Below are 20,409 nucleotides of genomic sequence, written 5' to 3' on the forward strand. Positions count from 1 at the left end.
CACCTGCCTGGCCCTAGGGCAATCCCAGTGTCAAATGTCCATGCTGCAAGGCACAGACACAATTATTTTAGTTATTGTTTTGTTTTCCCAACATTTCCCCACCAGCTCTAGTTATGACCAACGTTCTCTGCTCACTTGCTGTGTAATCCCTCCTCTGCTGCTGTCAGGATCCATCACTTGGAGTCTATAAATCTAGATGCGTCACCCCTTTCTCAAAGTTACAGTCTAGCTCAGCCAGGAGTTATTATGCCAGAGGCAGGAATCTCTGGGGGAGAGTCTCTAGCCTGGATTAGGTAGGAGGTTGGGCTGGATGGGACCTGATGGCCTTAATACTGTTGATAAATTGCATAGACAGTTGCTTGCCCACATCTTGGTTTGTTATGAAATATATTCAAGAGATCAGTCAGGTTTATTGCTAAAAGTCAGTACGAGTATAGAGAGACGTCTGTTGGTCTTTCCCTAACCTGAAGAAGAGCTCAGTGTATCTTGAAAGTGTCTCTCTTTGACCAACAGATGTTGGTCCAGTGAGAATACCTCACCCACTCATCTCTCTAATATCCTGGGAGCAGCATGGCTACAACAAAACTGACAGTAATAATAGCATAGTACTGGAAGAAAGGCTTTGTAATATAGCAGTTTTCATGAAGCCATCTTGTGCTGCTGTTTTTAAATCCACTTCACACAGAAGGTGTGGCCCAGCTACATATTTCAGCAAGTAGTATTTATAGGATGGTTTACAAGTTACAAAATGCTTTATATGTCACAAAAACCCAGCTCCTCAGCTTGTGTCAGTTCCTTAACTTGTTGTTCTGTATCTTCCCTTACTTTGTTTTGGATACTACTGGTCTGGCTTGTACTGGGAACAACATTAATGTATTTTGCGTTTGGCAAGTTTCTTATTTTCTAATGCCAAAACTGACTTCAGTTTTGCAAAGTGTTAAGCACGAGTGAACAGGATTATAAAAAGACATAGACCAATTCAGGCCAGGTAACTGCTAGAAATGTATCTACAATATAATGTACTATTGATATTGTGTGTTTAATGCATTGTGGTATCAATATTGATAATGTGAGATGGATCATAGATTGATCGACATTAGCCCAGCATATATTGGTCAATAAAAGCTATGAAAGTTTTTGCTGGCTACAGGACCGCAGCACTGGCCTGAGGTCACCTGCAGAGCCACCTGCTCCATCCCACCCCGGGAGCAGCCCCTATGCATAGGGCAGAAGCAAGCGTCACCAGGCTGCACCTGCTCTGAGTCAAATGAGGACACTCTTCCATCAGGCACATCCTCAACTGCCCTGTGGACGGGGCATCCAGACACTTCTGCAGCACCTCTGCAGTTGCCCCCACTGACACTGTGCTTCTCATTTCAGAATCCCTTCTTCCTGATAGACAAGGGCTACCATGACGAACTGGCTGACCAGGAGAGGGAGGAGCTAACAACTGCATTATCCACTGTCAATATTGAGTTCTTTATCATCGAGTTGCACGAAATGATCACAGTGGCATTGGAAAGCTACGAAAACAGTTGGGGGTAACTACATATTTCTCTTGTCTGTGAATATGCGAAGGGCTCTGTACAAACATTTAGATCTAGATTAAAAAAATTTTTTTTTTTACTTTTAATTTGGAGCAGTCACAAACCACTTTAGAAATTATTCCCTGTTGATTTAAGAGCCTTTGTGGGTAGGTTTGTTTGATTGTTTTTTTTAAATGCAGATTAAAAGATCAAGACAAATGTAGGGGAAGAAACCCAGCATCTTAAAATTGCCTGTATATTACTTGTATGCTGTATTAAAAGGGAAAGGTCAAATCATATCACATATAAAAGGTCTTTTTCCATAGATCTCCAAGTCTTCTAGAATTGGATAACCTGCAGCTGCTACTAATCTAGGCTAGAGATTCTCAGACTTTCCATACTGCAGAACTAGAGGGGCTTAAAGAAGGGCAATGAGAATGATCAGGTGTGTGGAGAAGCTCCTATGAAGAGAAACTGAACAAACTGAGGTTGTTACCTAGGAAAAGAGGAGATTTAATAATGGTCTATAAAATACTGACTGGTCTAGAGAAGGAAGATCAGGAGGCATCTGTTCTTCCAGTCCATTAACACAAGAACAAAGGGATGTTCAATGGAATTGAAAGATGGGAAATTCAAAACTGGTCATAGGGAATAGTTTTTTACATGGCTTGTGATTAGCTTGTGGAACTCACTGCCACATGAAGTCATTGAGGCTGAGAATTTAATGAGACTTAAGAATGGATTAGGCATGTCTATGAATAATAAGAACATCCATTGTTATTGATAAAAATTCCAGCAGGGATATTAAATCTCATTTCTTTAGGTAAGAGCTGGAATTTTGGTATCTTCTATTCCTTATGTCCCTTTAACGCCTTGTTTTCTTCCCCAGAGTTATGTCCAGTACTGGATAATTTCACCCACTGCTGTTTAAGAGCACACCGTTTTGCTTAAAAATTGATGGGAGGAAATGTTACCTCTTGTCTGACAACTCTTGAATATTCACTAATTGAGGCTTTAGAAACTTTACACGTAGGGCTTTTTCAAATGAAAAATTGAGTTTTGGACTAAATGTAAATTTTCTCAGGAAGCATCTGCCTTCCTCAAAAAAATTTGGTTCAGAAAACCAAAAATTTTGAGACTTTTTCATTTATTTGAGAATTGAACATTTCACTTTTCAGCAGTGTTGAGCTGAAAATGTTTACTGTTTAGTTGCTGAAAACCAAACCATTTTCAAGGTTGTTGTTTGTTTTTTGGGGGAGGGGGTTTCATTTTTTTGACAGAAAGTCAAAACTTGCTGCAGAAAAATACCCCATGTTATACCTGCTGAAGTGACCAACAGTGTGAAAAGGGAACTCAAGAAATTGGGTGTGCCTGTCAGAATTGGCACTTAGTCTTAGTCTTTCTGAACCAGTGTCCTGTACATTTACAAATTTGTTTTCTTTTATGAACAGGATAGTGGAGACCTTTCAAGAATATTTAGAAAAAGAGGAAAAAGAAGAAAATTACATTGTGAATCTGATCAGCACGGTGAGCCCGGACCTTCAGCTGAAGAACGTCATTTCAGTGTGGAAAACTGCTGTGCTAATCAACAAAACATACGCCCGCTCCTACATCCAAGAGTGAATGGGTCCTTGAATTGTTTCCTGTGGATACCAAAACCAATTACTGCACCTACCTGTAATCCACAGAGATTTAGGAAGTCGAGTTTCTTTAAGAAGTGAGTCTCATCAAATCACCAGGTCGATGCATCACTTGAATCAAAATAAGCCTTCAATCACATCTAAGGCCTGGGCTACACTAGCGGGGTAGTTCGAACTAAGATACGCAACTTCAGCTACACTATTTGTGTAGCTGAAGTCGAAGTATCTTAGTTCAACTTACCTGGCCGTCCTCACGGCAGCAAGTCAACTGCTGTGGCTCCCCCGTCGACTCCGCTTACTCCTCCTGCTGAGGTGGAGTACGGGCGTTGATTCGCGGATCGATTTATCGCATCCAGACGAGACGCGATAAATCGATCCCTGATACATCGAACTCTATCCGCCGATCCGGTGGGTAGTATAGACATACCCTAAGTGGTGCCTAGGCCTGGGCATTTGAGTTGAGATGTTATGGGCATGACCAGCTGTGCGAGTGTTGCTTTGCACGTTGCTCTCTGCAAGCAGGTGAATTTAACCCAACGAGAACTACAAATGGTGGGCATGATTCTCGTGCCACTTAGGCCTTGTCAATACGTAGTGCTTTAACGATACCAGTATAGAGAAAGGGAGTAAGCTATACCTGTGTAAGTGCACTTATCTGTAAGGGGAAGCACTGGAGCCCAGTGACTAGAGCCGGGGAGTGGGACACAGGAGACCTGTGTTCTGTTCAGTAAAATGGGGGAAATGATACTGATCTGTTACATAAAGTGCTGTGGCATCTGCAGATGAAAAGCACTAGCTGCTATCTTACTGGTGTAACTGTCCCCAGCCTAGGGCTGGCTGGGGTATAGCTCTTTTGGTAAAATGATCACACTCCTCACCATAGGCGTGCGCACGGGGTGTGCCGGGTGTGCCCGGGCACACCCTAATGCCCATGGGCTGGATCCGGATCTGGCCCCTCAGGGCTTTGAATCCAGCCCATGGGATTTGCCCCCCGTGGTGCCGCAGGCCCCGTGCTGCTTTCAGAAGCAGCCATCAAGGCACTATGTCTCTGGGGCCTGGGGGTTGCTCCAAGCACCGCCTCCCGAAGCCCCCATTGGCTGGGAACGGGGAACCGCGGCCAAATGGAGCTTCAGGGGAGGTACCTGGAGGTGTGGAAAGGGCAGCGTGCAGAGTCCTGTGCCGCCCCTCCCCTCCCCCGGGGCTGCGCGGGGACATGGTGAGCGGCGCGGCATGGGGCCCTGGCAGGCAGGGAGCGCGCTGCTGCGGGTAAACAGCGCCGGGCCGGGCCAGAGCCCAAACCCCTCCTGCACCCCCCCAACCCCACCCTGAGCTGTTCGGGGGTTCCGGCCCTGCACCCTCGGCCTTGAGTCCAGCCCTGGGAGCAGCCTGGCCTCTCTGTGATCCACCCCGGCTGCCTCTGCCCGGCCTGGCCCCAAGCACCCAGCCCGGCCCGTGAGCCTGCCTGCTGGGACGGGGGAGCCCAGATCCCCAGCCCCGGGCCTGCCTGCAAACAGCCTACCCTCCTGCACCCCAACTCCCTATCCTGAGCCCCCTGCCTGCACCTCTCACTCCAACTCCCTGCCCTGAGCCCCCTTCCTGCCCCCCAACTCCCTGCCCTGAGCCCCCTGCCTGTACCTCGCACCCCAACTCCCTGCCCTGAGCCCCCTGCCTGCACCTCGCACCCCAACCTCCTGCCCTCCGTTGTATTCTAGCTCTTGTGCTTTAGCAGATGGAATCATCACCAGTTCTTTAGGGCAGTGTCATGGCATGCACCGCATTACAGACTATGTGATCATAGTGGTCCCTTCTGGCCTTACAATCTGTGAGTCTCTGCTCAGTGCTTTGCAACTAAAGAAAGATGAGGTGTTAGAAAAAATATTTGCATCTATAGTTTTCTGCCTGGCTTTCAATGCAGACATTTCCTTGGGGCTCTCAATAAACAATGGAACAAGAAAGTGTCACATTCTTCTAGGTATTACCAGGTTTGAAGACTTTGTGAAAGTGAGAATGTGCAAGTGACCCCTGTCCGTGTCTGTGCGCATGTGCACTCTTATATGTGTGTGCATTTGGGAGAAAATTCTCTTTTCATTCTAGTGAAATGAATTGGAATAGGAATTCTTTTAACAGCATCTGCCCATTCTGTGAATATTTTCAAAAGATATTTAAAAATTTTCCCCCACCTTGAATCAGGTCAAGAAGACAAAATATTCACAAACTAAAAAAACATTGTTTTTCCATTTTGGGTCAATTGAAACATTTCATTTTGATAGCTTTGAAATATTTCATTTTTTCTCTTTTTAACCTTTTGCTTTCAATCTAATCAGCTTCAATTCTGAAACAAAAAGTTATTTTGCACCAGAAAACAATTTTTTTTTCATTTAGAAAATCTCCAAAAAAAAATGTCTTGACAATTTTGAAACATTTTTCTCAACATTTTTTGTTTGTTTTTTAGTCAGGAAATTCCCATTCTTGGTTCAATTAATCTGCATTTTTCAATGAAAAAAACAATTATCAAAGATTTCTCAGTTCCACTTTTTAAGCCTTCTCTATATAACCCCTCCCCCCCTTACCCAGTATGGCCATCTGTCTTCCTCCTGCCAATGGTTGAACCAGATAGGTAAATGAGCCTGCTACTGCGTTTGGCTAACAGAGGCCTTTTAGCTCACGTAGGAAAGGCTCCTGCTTTTAGCTCTATATATAATCACAGTTCAATCCACTGCCACTAGGGCACATTACACCCACACAAAGAAACTGGACCAGTTTAATTTAAATCACTTTAAGGCTGAGCTCTTCCATTGATATAAATTTGTTTTATATCAATGGATCTTAAACCAGTTGGGAAAACGTTTAAGCTGAACCAAAACAAGGCCGGTTTCCATAAGTGTGATATATTGTGAGATGTCCAGTAATTTTTACAGTAATTTAACTAAATTGATTTTAAAAGTGATTTCAGGCCAAGTCTGCTTTCAAACTTCCACTGGCTTCATTATACTGTTTAATTAAACTAGTTGAAAATCCGGTGTGAGTACTCTCATTTCAGTGTAAGAGTGGCTTATTTCTGTTTAGCTTAACCCAACTCCTAGTCAACTTAACCACAATGTCAGCCTTGACCTGGAATAAAGATGTCCACACAGGAATTGAAACCAATTTAACATAAGCAGCTTAAAAATCGCATCACTGCAAGTTTCTCATGCAGACAGGCCCAAAACTAAATTAGCTGAAGTTGGATTTAAGCAAAATCAATTTTAATCCCTTTTAAACCAAAATCTGAGGCCTGGTCTACACTACAGAGTTAGGTTGATGTAAGGCAGCTTATATTGAGTGTTTACACTATAAAATTGTAAGTCGTCCACTACACCAATCTAATAACTCCACCTCCACAAGAGGCGTAATGTTTCAGTCAATATAGTTAGGGCATGAAGACACTGCATTACTTACATTATCACCCGGCAGAGGAAGCACCAGGCCTCCCCCATCGAGTAATGGGCCCCCTAGTAGGGCAGCAGGAAGGACGCCCTCGAGCACTGCCCCGTCACACGCCGCTGGAGTTGCACCTGCCGGCAGAAAGACAGGACATGACGGAGGGCGGGGTCCTTGCAGCCCAACAGGAGAGGCTGATGACAGACATGGTTTTCCCCAGGGTGGTGAGGGAAGACAACAGGACAGCGTTGTGGAGGAAGGGCGGGACGGGTCAGTAGCACCCGTATGCCCAGATCCTCCAGGAGGGATTCCTTCACCCCGACTGCCAGGCCCTTCTCCACCGCCTCCTGAGCGGCGGCCTCCGATGCCAGGAAGAACACCATCTTCCCATACATTTTGGAGGCTGCCATGATGGCCTTGGGCCCCACCACCTGCGCCAACGCCCACATGCAAGTTTCGACATGGAGTGAGGTGGACACCAGGAGGCAATCCATGCCTCCTGGTCAGCGAGAGGAAGGGACCCCAGCCACCAGGGATGGTACCGGATGTGATGGTCAGGGCAGACGGCGCAGTAGCACGTGGAGGGGCTCCACGCCTCTCCCCCAGCCCCCCATAGCAGCAGAGGCTACCACCAGCCCAGGACCACAGGTGTTCTAATCACTCAGTCCAAAAGCAGCAACGCACCCCCTTCACAGTGTCTCACAGCAGCCTTCCTCCTCCTCAACTAGGGCAGCAGGCGCCAAGACAGAAGCAGCAGCAAGCAGGTGACAGCCAGCCAAGCAGGAGGGACCCAGAAATGGTGGTGGGGTCCTCACTTCTCCCTCCATAGGGCGGGGTATGCCAGCTGTGCCCCCCCCCCACACACACAACAGCAGCAGTCCAGGGAGGGTGCTCCAGCCAGCCAGCGAGCCAGCAGCAGCAGCTCAGGGAGGGAGGAAGCTCCAGCCAGTATAGCAGCCAGAGAGACGACACCTGTAGTGGTCTTATTGGAAAAATCTGGGAGGTGCTTGTGCCCGCCCACTTCTAAAGGCCCCTCCCCCAGCCTAGCGGGAGGGAACACTGGATCAAGGTTCCAAATGAATACTTGGGACAACTAATGAAAAACAGGGTCGGGAGTGATGGTCAGAAGTTCAAAATGTGGGATCCAGATGGGGACACCGAGCAGAGGACCATGGACAGCGCCCACTGCTCCTCAAAGGTGTCTAGGGAGCCAGCGGAGGCTGCCCAGAGGAACTCTGCCCAGAGACGTGAGACCAGGGAGGACTGGAAATAGGCCCCACAGTCGCAGAGCACCCCCTCGTCTAGCATCCTCCTCCTGGTGTTTTAGCTGGTGACCTTGGCTAGGGCCAGGAGGAGGTTGACTACCTGCACCGTAAAGGAGTCTCTGCAGGGTCTGGAGGCAGAAGACATGGACCTGGCTAAGAAGGCAGACCAGGCCCTGTCCTCTCTCTTCCAGGGGAAGACTCAGGACCCCTGCAGAGACCCAGTGCAGTCCTGGCCAGAAAAACTCCAGGGCTGTCCTCTGGAGCTGGACCAGGATCCCTAGAGCCGGGCTCAGGGTGTTGAGCTGGTCTTCAAACCTGAACTAGCTGGTTCAGCACCAGCGCCCCCCCTCGCAGGGAGAGACTCCGGAGCAGTCCTTCCATCTCCGCAGCTGCTCACCCACCCTGGCTGCCAAATCCCGCTAGCTCTCCGGCGGAGAAGGATATGTGGCAGAAAGATAGATGCCGAGATTGAGCATCGGACCCGTGCGCCACCGGATGGCTTGAAGCGCGGGTGGGAGGGAGCTCACCTGCCACCCATCCCCGACCACCAGGCCAGAGCTCTTGACCCAGTTGACCCGGGAGGAGGAGGCCACCGAGTAGATGGCCTGGCAAGCCTTCACCTGAACCAGGTCGCCTGCATCCTGAACCACAAGGAGCACGTCGTCGGCGTACGCCAACAGGACTAGCCGCACCTCCGGCTCCCAAAGCGCCAACCCCGTCAGTCTCCGGCGGAGGAGACAGAGGAAGGGCTCAATCACCAGAGCATACAGCTGTGCCAAGAGGGGGCACCCCTGCTGTACTCCCCGCCCGAAGCTGACTGGCTCAGTCAGGGTCCAATTGAGCCTGACCAGACACTTCGCACCAGCATACAGCACCTGGAGAAAGCCCACAAACTGGGGCCCGAACCCGAATGCCCACAGAGTGCCCAGGAGATACCCATGGTCCATCCTGTCCAATGCCTTCTCCTGGTCCAGGGACAGGAGGTCAAACGATAGACCATCCCTACGCCTGAGCGCTAAGAGGTCCTGGACCAAGTACAGGTTATCAAAGATGGTCCGGCCCAGGACGGTGTAGGCCTGGTCGGGATGGACCACATCTGCCAACACAGACCCCAGCTGCAGTGAGATGGCCTTTGCTATGACCTTGTACTCCGTGCTGAGGAGCGAGAACCACACCAGTTCCGAAGGTTGCGGAGGTCCTCCTTCTTCGGCAGCAGGGCAAGCATGGCTCGCCTGCATGACAGAGGGAGGACCCCACTCTCCAAGGACTCGGCCCAGACGGTGACGAGGTCCAGGCCGAGGATGTCCCAGAACACGCAGTAGAACGCCACAGTCAGCCCATCCAAGCCCGGGGATTTATTACGGGTATGCGGTGGAGGGCTTCCGAGAGCTCGACCAGATGGTCTCGGTCACCCACACTGACCGTCGGGAGTTCGGTCCAGACCACCCTGCAGGCTTGGGCTTCGGTCGGATCCGGGGAGAAGAGGCTGCTTTGGGCACAATAGCTTCCCAATTCACACCACTGGCAGAGTAGACCTGTGTGCCAAACGCAGCACATAGGAGTGCATCATCTCCAATATCTTCCAACAGCCACATAATTAGTAATCTAAAATACAAAGCGTAACAAAACTTTCCCCCTTTCTATATAGCAGGAGGAATTATTATATATTTAAACCGATTTTATCAGCATTTATTCAGACCTGTTCGGGTCCCAGTCTCCCCAAAAGTGGGGAAGGGCTCTTTGGGCTTGCTGGGTCTGTCCCCCTTCCAACATTTCTTTTTGGGGAGATAAATACCCTTCAGCACCTTATAGTCTTTCCTGGCCCTGTCCTCTATTTCTCTGAGCATTGTGCTGTCTGGGTGTGCACCTATCAGGGTCATATGAATCATGGGGAGAAACCCTTGGAGCAAGGCCTGTTTAAACTCATGAGTGGCATATCCAGGTTGTTCAGGTGCCCTCAAGCTGGAATGTTTAAATTCCAGCTTCTTTCTAGCCACATAGATTTCTGGCCTTTCCCCTGCCCATTGCTTCTCTTGATGGTGTATCACTACAGGGCTTTCTTCTGGGAAGAGAGCCTTTATCATCTCCCCTGACAAATTAATATGCCTTTGGGCATCATTTCCAGGAAGGATCCCTACTTTAATATCATATGGGAGCCCTGCAAAATCCCTGGGGAGCATACATTCCCTGGCTAAGGCCACCACATCTGTCAGAGTGAGACCGGGGGTGTCAGCTATTCTCACCAGCTATCCCAAGACTGTACTCCAGTTTAGTGGGCCCACAGATTTTCCTGTGGCCCTAACCTGGTCAGGGGAGAAGGGCATGACCTCTGTTTGTTTGTTCCATCTGAGATTACCCTCCTGGGAGGCCAATCTACCATACCATGGTGTTTACTACTGGGGCTATGGGCAGGGGCTTCTGCAGCTCTTCCAGTGTTTGGAGCAAAGAGCCATATGGGGACTGCTTGAAAGGACCCAGGAGAAACTCATTAGAGTAGTCATCCCTTTCATAGCGTTAATAAGGAGGCTGCAAATCAGGGTCTTCTTCTGACCCATCCCCCCTCCCTAGACTACGAGACTTTCTGATCGCAGCCACTATTCCCCTCTGCCCTCCCAGCTCCACTCTGAGGGCATAAATATGTCTCTTACATTCCCCATGGTCTGCCTAGGTCTTACTCTGGGTATTCTTCAATAAGGCTCTAACCACTGTCTTGCTTTCCTCTGTTGGCTTTTTCAACTTGTATACGTCTTGCTCCACTCTCTCACTATCACACACTTGCTTCTGCATTGCCACTATCTGTGCTATCTGAGTGAGGGTTGTAGCCCTGAGGGTGTCTGACTCTGCCTTTAGGCAAGTTGTTTCTTTTTCTCGCTTAACTTTATCTGTGTCTAACTCATCCACTCTTGCCTTTAACTTATCTATCTCTGTATCTATTACTATTGCTACCACACACAATCCCTGCAATGCAGGCTTTTTCTTCGCCTTAACATATGGAGTTTCCCATGCTGATCCACATTTCCCATTTCTTAAAGAATGCCCTGGGACTGGTAGAAGCTTCAAGCTTCCAGGGACCATTACCATATTGTGTCAAGCTGCACCGCAAAACCATTTCCAACCTTTCCAGATGTCCCCTTTCCTTCTGTCATATTTTCTCCCTTGACCAGGCTACCAACCTCAGTTCCAAGTCCCGGTAACGGAATATATCCATAAATTGACTTGCAGACTACAACATGGGAATTACAGGTTGCGACCCTGTCCCTCCATCCTCTAGTCCTATTGCAACAAACCACTCCTGGGTGGCTCGCCAAATCTGTCACCCCGGAGTATCTGAACCCAAACCTATGGTAATTTACAATTTTCTCTCTAGGGGATTTCAATCAAGGGAGAGGTCACAGCTCCTCTGGCTGATAAATCAGTGGTACAAAAAAGAGTGTTTTCGCCCAAAGCTCCTTCTTTATTGAGTCTTAAGCACACATGCATATGCAATAGTCTAGAGCGCCCCAGATATAGTTACCCAAAGTCTGAAATGGTTTTGAGTGGCAACAGCAGGTTTCAGGTGATCAGCCTTCCTCCTAGCTGCTGGGGAGTAAGATGTCAGCTCCTTGCTTGTAGAAAAGCTTCTTCTAACTGCTCCACATTGCATACTCTTACTTATCTTTCAATAGACTATTCAAACAAACCACATAATTTCTAGTAACCCCTAGTGGGCTGACTATTCTCCTAGCATTACCAAAAACAACTCATCATTTTATTTATCAGCAAAGCAGATTTTAGTCATAGCAACAGCAAGGAACTCACAATCAGAAGACCCAGCTTCAAGGTCAGCTATCCACACGCCTTCCCATTTTCATGAATCTGCTACTTTCTCTATTCTTATTAGCAGAGTTGCAGCTGTGCCTGCTTATGCAAACACAAATTATTCCTGACAGAGGGTGTTTCCGCTTTCAGTCACTGGTGGCTGTATACCCCAAAATGTCTCCAGTTATATCAAGTTCAGTTCTCTAATAACAGGGCGACCTGGCCTCAATTTTTTTGCTCTGCACAAGACTCTCTTTTGTGGCACTGGGGAGATGACCTGGTCTTTCTGTACCTCAATTCCCCATCTGTATGGGACAGGGAGGTTCTGAGGATAAATACACTAAAGCATGTGAGGCACTCAAATACTCAGAAAAAGGGATGGGTACAAAGGTATAGAGGGATAGAAATGCAAAAGGAGGGATTGCTGGAGGGGGATTGTAATGGAGTGAATGTAAGTGTGACTGGTCTTGCTATTGTGGGGAACTTTCCTGGCTTCTGCACTACCCCAGCGGACTAGGATACCAAAAGGATGTGAGTCCTCACTCTAACTTGCTTTACCGGGAGGCCTTCCACTCTCCCATGAGGCAGAGTCCTTGTAACCCTGACAAGGCTGGGCCCATGATTCCTGGAAAGCTTAACCTCCAGTCTTCTCATGGTCACTTAGAATGGGGCTAGGGTGTCCCCACTCCAGGGTGTTTTCTCCACACCAGGCATTTCCCTGACCCCCTGATCACTACATTAAGCTCAAAGCAAATTTATTAAACCGCAATTGTAAGAGGAATAAGGGGAAATGGAAAAGGTTAAAGGAACAAAGAATCTGTCCTAGGGGCACGGAGAACACCATAGACAAGTTCACAGTCTCTTCACAATTGTGGGGGAGGGGTCACTGTATGGGGAGCTGCTCCCCTGTCTGTCTAACCCCCAGGCTTCTGGAGTCCGCCTGCACTCAGACATCTCTGCCCATCCCCACCCTCCTGCATCCAGACCCGCACCCCTGCATGCAGACCACCTCCCACTTAGTTCCTCCACACTCAGATGCCCACCCCAGTGAGCCCCAACCAGCTGAACCCAGACCCCCGCTAAGCCCCATCCTCCCCCATACCCAGACAGCCCTGCTGAGCTACAACCACCTTCACCTGGACCCCCGTGCAGAGCCCTATTCCCTCGGCACCTGGAACCCCACAACAAGCCCCTGCACATCCAGATTCTCCCTCCACACACACACCCCTAGACCCCTGACTGAGCCACCGCACCCAGATTGCCCCACACAGAACCCTCTCACGCCACACTAAGCACCCCCCCACACACACACACACACACTCTTGGATCCTGCTGATCTGAGTCTGCCTGCTCCACACCTGGAGCTGGGCATGCGTGCAAGACTCTGTCCCTCTCACTTGCTATCTTGTTGTGCCTGGCATGGAGGGACAGGGCCGCAGGATGTTTCTGGGGCAGGGCCACTCCTTGCATTGTGTCAAGGCTGGGTGCAGCCTCACCACTGAGTCCATGTCCCGGGAAGGGCAGGGGGCTGCAGGGTGATCTCCCACCTCCGTGCAGCCAGTGTCCTGTGCTCCCCACTGCCATGCTGTGGGGATTTATTTATTTACAAATAAAATATGCAGAATTTTGCAGAATTTTAAAATAGTGTGTAAGAATTTTTTTTTTTTTTTTTTTGGCACAGAATTCCCTCAGGAGTATTTTTACAAGAGGAGACTGGAAGAGCTTGTCTTGTTTAGCCTAATAACCTGCAAGCAGAAAGGGGATCTGATTGCTTTCTATAGCTACACACCAGGATGGCAAACACCGGGGAGGGAGAAGAGCTATGGAAGCTAAAGGTCACATTGACTCAGGAAGAAATGGGGCTAAAGTGGCCATGACGAAATGGAAATTGGAAATTAAAAGGTTTCTCACCATCAGAGGAGTGAGGTTTTGGAACAGCCTCCCAACAGGAGCAGCAGGAACAAGAAACTGAACTAGTTTTAAAATGGAGCTTGGATTATGTGACTGGGTTGCCCAAGAGAGCTGGGGACTGGACTTGATGACCCACAAGTTCCCATCTAATCCTTTGTTAGTCCCTGCACTGAGCCTGGGATAAGGCTTCTGTTGTCAAACTAGCACCAACCTCCATGAACAGTAGAGAGAAGCACAGGGGGTGATTCTGCAAACTGGGCTGGCGCTATCGGAAATGGCATGTTTGCCATCAGACATGGCATCCCCAGTGTGTTAACAGGAAAGGGCACCAGTCAATGGGGACCCTGGATCATGGACAGTGTCATGGAAAGGAATTATGGGGGAGGGAGGAGGGAATAAGCATGGAGGTGGTTGATGGTGCCTCTCCATTGGATAGAATTTTAATCCAATTCAGCCAATCCCATTTAAATGCACCTCTTTAGTTAGCTTTGATTAATTTTCCTGAGTGTAGACAAAGCCTTCGGAACTTTGGACAATCCCACCCACATGGATGAGAGCAGCGCCGCTGTGTTGTTCAGGGCTAGGGAGGGGGGGGACAGGGGGAGCGAAAGGGAGACTCTTACTCTACTTCATATTGCCCTAGCTGTGCAATCAGTTCTGGATGTCAGCCAGCCAGGGAGAAGGGTTTCGGCTGCTCCTGGACAGAGGCAGGGAGGTAGCTGGGTGCTCCATGGGGAAGCCAAGAGATGCCACACTCAGGTCATGCTGCTGCCTGCCAGAGCCCTAGGCATTCTCTCTAGGCAGTGGAAGCATGGGGATCAGAAACATTTTGTTCACACAGGCGCTAGCTGCATACAGGAGGCACCTGGGCTACAGCACCTTTGTCCTTGTGGAAGTAATCTGGTCAGTTAGTTGTGTGTATAGGGCTGTGGGAAGTAAAACCTGCGGATGAGACAGTGATGTCACAGCTGAGGACTCAGGGACTGTATGGATCCAGCTACTTTGTCTCAATGTCTCCTTACCAGTTCAGAGGAGACAGGACCCAGCAGCTTCTGAGAAGAAAATCAAGACTGGGATCAGAAGTAACGGAGAGACACCTCTAGTTGAATAGTAACAGAGTTCATTCATGGGTTTACTTATACGTAAGACTTTGTTAACCAAGTCCAGAGTGGAGTTGTGGTGACTGGGGGGTTTGTGGCAGTGGCCTTCAAAGAGCACCAACCATACTTATCAGCGAGTCCCCCTCTCCTTGGGACAGCTACCTGGGGTGTAGGAACTCTGGGGCCATACAAGTTCTCATCGTCCCTTCCTGACCCATCATTCAGGAAGCTGTTGAGTTTGGATACAACATAAAACTTTTCCTTTTTTAAACTACCAATGTTGCTGTTTGTATGTAACCACTGCTTCTTAAAGCACAAACCCCTCTGGAATGAGCTAAAAAACTTCCCTGTTAATCAAGGCTGGAGCAGGTCCAGCAGCTGCTGTGTGGGCCAGTTACCACTAGAGGGGGCCAGTGTGCTGCACTGATCAAATGGGAGAGGGGGTGACACTTATTTGAAAACATAAACATGGGGGGTGGGGCAGTATCTGTCAGTGGAGGTGGGGCATCTCTTTCTCAAAGCTCCACTCCAGCTTTAGACCATTTTCCCTCCTTTTTGTTGCTGCTCCAGGACAGCACTTTGCCATTCATCCCATGGCTCCTTCAGAGCCTCTCGTGAAGTACCTGGGCCAAAGCCTTGTTAAAAGAGTTGAAAGAAATGATGTCCACTACTTCTCCTTTAGTCACTATTTTATTGACACACTGAAAGAATTCTAACAGGTTAGTGAGGCATGGTTTCCCTATGGGGAGGCCGTGCTGGTTAGACACTAGCATATATCACTATCTTCTAGATGTTTGGTAACTCTATTTTTGTTTATTGTTTCAACCAGATTTAACAGATCCGGAGAGGTAGGGCTCACTGGTCTGTAATTCCCGAGATCTCCCCAACAGCTTTGGTAAAATCACTTGCAAAAGACCTACATAAAAAAGAGTCTTTCACCACCATACTCTGCATTGATGTAGGGATTTCTAGTCGAGGAACTCAAAAAGCTCCTTACTCATAGATGAATCCTCACTAGCCCAGATGGACATGGAGAGGGGAAGTCAGTGGAAGGGCTGCCGAGAGAACTCAGGAGTCCGGGCTGCCAGGCTCCTGGCCTAATCACAAAGATGCTGCCTAGATTATCGTGTTAGAAAATAAAAGCTTTTCCCAGAAAGCAGTTCATGCTTACAGTGAGGTTGTCTGCGTATCTGTCTGACAGCAGAAGGAACAAATATCATTCCCTGCCTGTGTCTGCTCCACAATATTTTGTCTAGCCTAGGTGCTCTCATTATAACTGCACATTAGTGACGGGAGCGCTTTTAAAACTGGGACTGCTAGACTGTGTCGAACCTGGGATTCCTCTAGCCCCGTGGCTTATCTCTGACACTGGGCTAGCAACAGATGCTGCAGAAGAAAGTGAGAGGAATCCATATTCGGGATCATCTACCCACATGAATGTCTCATTCTAAAACACAATAGCTAGAGATCACCTTAAACCCTGGAACTTGAGGTTTAATATCCCTTCTAAACTCACTTCTTTATCATTTACTATCATACACGTCTTGTTAGGCACATAAACATCCAGTCCCTCTTTGAATCTGGCTACGTTCTCAGCTACAGCAGCATCCTGTGGCAGGGAGTTCCACACTCCTGTGTGGAAGAGTCCTGAGGAATTGGTGGAGGGCTGGAACCCAGCTTTGCAAAAGGACAAAGATGGACATGCAGGTGGCAAAAAAAGGTGAGGGACCAGCTAGAAAAGGAGGCTAGACACAAAGATCAGGAATTTGATGAGCTTAAAAGTCTCTAGTTTCCCTCTATAGCTCTTTGAATACAGGAAGAGGCTCTCAGTCTTTGGCAGCCTGGTGATTAGGGCTTTGCTGACTTCTTGAGCCAATCGTGGGTTTGAAGCTTGTGGAAACTGTCCATTTCTTCCCACAATTACTTGCCTGTCTCTTAGCTCCTTTCTGATTCACAACAGCACCTCACCTTTCACCCTGTGGTTAACAAAATCACTTAGCAGTCTTCTTAGTCATTACACCCCAAAGCACAATCTCTCATTTCCCCTCCTTCTTAATGAAGGAACTCCAGAGGAGTCCGCAAAATGAGTTTCGTTTCAGTGTCATCAAAGATTTGCTAAAGATGAGAGCTGTACAACGGTCACCTAACAGAGAGAGTGAAATCTCAGCCACTTGGGATATGCAGAACAAGGCTGGGCCAATACACCGTTCGGTCAGTCCTGCATTGGATGGGGAGGCAATGGAAAGCAGTACATGTAAGTGATGTAAACCAGAGACTGTTGTTGACTGTGTCTGTGCAGCACCGGGTGCGACAGGGCCCTGATCTCAGTCACTGTGTGTCTGTGCAGTGCCCGGCACAACTGGCCCCTGATCTCAATCACTTTGTGTCTGTGCAGTGCCCAGCATGACGGGGCCTGATCTCGATCACTGCATGTCTGTGCAGCACCTGGCATGACAGAGCCTGATCTTGGTTTGCCTCCATGTGCCATGGCTGGATCCTGCTTCCCTGATGGAAGAGATCAACCAGGGCCACCCTGATGCAAGATAGGCTGGGATCTCCAGCACGTCCATGGGGTGTCCTGGTGGTCTCCATATTGGGTCCCCTAGCTCGGAGGGGAGAGGGGGGAAGCAGGGAGGGGTCCCAGTGTTGCCCTGGCTCCTGGGGATCCCCATATGGGGTCCATAACTGGAGATGGGGCTTGGTGATCCCCATATGGGGGGCACCCCAGCTCAGGTGGGCCTGCAGAGTCCCAATACAGGGCCCCCGGCTCAGGTAGGTCCCAGCACAGCTCCCCTAGCTGAGATGCGTCCTCTGGTGTTTACTGAAGGCTGAGCTCCAGCAAAAGCTCTTGCCGCACTGGCCGCACTGGTAGGGGCGCTCGCCGGTGTGGGTGTTCTGGTGCTCCAGCAGGTTGGCGCTCTGGCGGAAGCTCTTGCCGCACTGGGGGCAGCGGTAGGGGCGCTCACCAGTGTGGGTGCGCCGGTGTTTGATGAGGTGGGAGTTCTGGCAGAAGCTTTTGCCACACTGGGGGCAGGTGTATGGGCGCTCGCCGGTGTGGGTGCGCTGGTGCTGGATCAAGTTGGAGCTCTGCCGGAAGCCTTTGCCACACTCGGTGCAGCGATAGGGCCGCTCCCCGGTGTGGGTGATCTGGTGCTTGGCCAGATAGGAGCCCAGGGCGAAGCTCTTGCCGCAGATGCCGCAGCGGTGGAGCTTCTGGCCGGCGTGCGTGCGCCGGTGCTCCGCCAGATTGGAGCTCTGGCTGAAGATCTTGCCGCACTCCGGACACTTGTAGGGCTTTTCGCCGGTGTGAGTCACCTGGTGCCGCAGCAGCTTGGAGCTCTGGCCGAAACTCTTGCCGCACTCAGGGCACTTGTAGGGCTTCTCCGCCATGCGGCAACTGCGGCGGTGCTCAGCCAGCCGGCAGCTCCACAGGAAACTCAGGCCGCATTGCGGGCAACGGAAGGGTTGCTCTCGCTGGTGATGTCGCAGGCCGGCGCTCTGGGCATAGCCCTTGCCGCACTCAGAGCACTTGAAAGGCTTCTCCTCCCCGTCGGCGCTGTGCCGCAAGCGCCGGTGCCGGGCCAGCTTGGCGCTCTCCAGGAAGCACTCCCCACAGTCGGAGCAGGTGAAGGCCTCGTCGCCGGCGTGGGTGCGCTGGTGCACCAGCAGCGTGGCGCTTTGGTGGAAAGCCTCCCCGCACTCGGAGCATCGGTAGGGCTTCTCAGCACCGTGCTGGCTGGCCCGATGGGCAGCCAGAGCAGCGCTCCAGCCAAAGCCCTCCCCGCACTCCCCACAGCGGTAGGGGCCTTGGCCGCCGGTGTGGGTGCGCTGGTGTTTGGCCAGGTCCGAGCTGACCACGAAGCTGCGTCCACACTCCAGGCAGTGGTACGGCTTCTCGCCGGTGTGGGTGCGGCGGTGGGTCACCAGCGTGGACTTGCGGCCGAAGCTGCGCCCGCACTCGTCGCAGCGGTAGGGCCGCTCCCCGGTGTGGGTGCGCTGGTGGTGCACCAGTGTGGAGCTCTGGCTGAAGCGGGCGCCGCACTGGTGGCAGCGGAAAGGTTTCTCGCCGGTGTGGATGCGCTGGTGCTCCAGCAGGGTGGAGCCACGGCTGAACTTCTTCCCGCACTCCGGACAACTGTGGGGCTTTTCGCCAGCATGAGATTTCTGGTGCTCCAGCAGCGATGAGCTCCAGGTGAAGGCCTTGCCGCACTGGTGGCAGCGGTAGGGCCGCTCCCCGGTGTGGACCCGCTGGTGTTTGATCAGGTTGGAACTCTGGGCAAACCCCTTGCCACACTCGGAGCACCGGAACGGCTTATCCTCCGCATCGCAGGCCTGCTCACCCGCACCTGCATCATGCCATCTACCCTGTGGCCTCTCAGAGCTCCCGCAGGAATCGTCCCCTTCGGAGCGGGCTGAGAACGGCCCTTCTGGCTCCCCATCATCGTCGTCCGGCTCCTGCACATCGTCAGCCTCCTCGTCCTCACTCAGGGCCCCGTCATCTGGCAGAAGGAAAAGAGAGAGGGAATCCAGACACAAGTCAGTCACGCCCAGGGGAAGAAGTATCTAATGGGGAGGGAGGGCCCTGCACTGAGAGTCACAGGTGTCAAGGCCAGAACAGCCCACTGTGCCCATCGAGCCAGGCCTCCGGCCTAATCCAGACCAAAGCATCTCCCCCAACCATTCCTGCCGCCAGCCCAGTAACTCCTGGCTGAGCTGGAGCCGAGCTTGGGGGAAGCTCTAGGGTTGGTCGGGAATTTTAAAGGTGCAGACCCAGGGCTCCCAGGGCTTGTAGGCTCCCTGGAGAAGCTGGCAGCTACTGCAGTACAAAGAGTAAATAATAAAAAGGGGTCATGCAATGAAAGTGAAAGGCAGCAAATTCTAAACCTTTTCCCCACGGTGTATAAACAGCCCATGGAACTCATTGCTACCAGATGTAGCGGAGGCTGAAAGCTTAGCAAGACTCAGAGCAGGACTGGCTGTTTGTGAGGATAACAGGAACATACCGAGCTACTTAATGCTAATGGCTTGAGCCGATCTCTAACTATTACAGACCACGATAGGATCTAACATGGCAGCAGATTAGCCCCAATCTGCAACTGCAGGTTCTCCCACCTTCCCCTGCAGCATCTGGTGCAGGCCGCTGTCGGTGACGGGAGACTGGGCTGGACAGACCTGGGTGCTGATCCAGTCTGGCGACTCCCTACGGTTCTGCTCCCACTTCAGTTTCTCTTCCAGAATTCCTCACCTGTCAGGACAACTCTCAGCTCCTCCCGCTCATCTGAGTCGGCGTCACATAGCTCCTCCCCTCGCTCCATCCACGAGAACTCGGCCGAGTGCGCCATCGGGAAGCTTGGGCATGGGAAAAGAAGACAGGAGACGGCCATTAGCATGGGTGAGACACTGGACCCCAGATCGAGGCTGGTCCCCGCAGGAGACCCAGCACCCAGGGGAGAGCTGACAAAGTTGACACATTTTTATTGTGCGCCATAAATCCGTGCCAGCTCAGGCCTTGAAACAACCGTCACAGGGCAGCTGCCTCTTTAAAGGGAGATGGGTCTCGGCCCCACCCAACTGTCCCAGGAGGGTGGGGGAGCAGGAATGGAAAAGGCCATGTGACCCAATCAGGCCTCTAGGGCAGATAAGGAAGAAGCCTGGGAGAGTCAAGGCAGGAAGGCATGGGAGGGGGATTGGCGGGGCTGCAAGCAGTGAGAAGGCTACTGCAGGGGACACCAGTAGAGAAAAGACTCCA

At 50.7% G+C, this 20,409-nt stretch overlaps 2 protein-coding genes across 2 annotated transcripts in view; one reads left to right on the forward strand and one right to left on the reverse strand.

The window, feature by feature from the left end:
• The window catches only part of LOC117876247 (E3 ubiquitin-protein ligase RNF213-like), a 28,726-nt gene extending 25,312 nt beyond the window's left edge, over positions 1-3,414 (forward strand). The window contains exons 15-16 of the mRNA XM_034768207.1: positions 1,381-1,541; positions 2,978-3,414. Coding sequence (XP_034624098.1) covers positions 1,381-1,541; positions 2,978-3,149 — 333 coding nt within the window. The 3' untranslated portion in view covers positions 3,150-3,414. The remainder of the gene's footprint in view (positions 1-1,380; positions 1,542-2,977) is intronic.
• An 11,923-nt stretch (positions 3,415-15,337) lies between these two features.
• LOC117876323 (zinc finger protein 665-like) overlaps positions 15,338-20,409 on the reverse strand; it is a 32,817-nt gene continuing 27,745 nt past the window's right edge. The window contains exon 6 of the mRNA XM_034768362.1: positions 15,338-18,971. Coding sequence (XP_034624253.1) covers positions 17,454-18,971 — 1,518 coding nt within the window. The 3' untranslated portion in view covers positions 15,338-17,453. The remainder of the gene's footprint in view (positions 18,972-20,409) is intronic.

Source organism: Trachemys scripta, chromosome 4 (genome assembly GCF_013100865.1).
Source record: "Trachemys scripta elegans isolate TJP31775 chromosome 4, CAS_Tse_1.0, whole genome shotgun sequence".
In the NCBI taxonomy this organism is placed as follows: Eukaryota; Metazoa; Chordata; order Testudines; family Emydidae; genus Trachemys; species Trachemys scripta.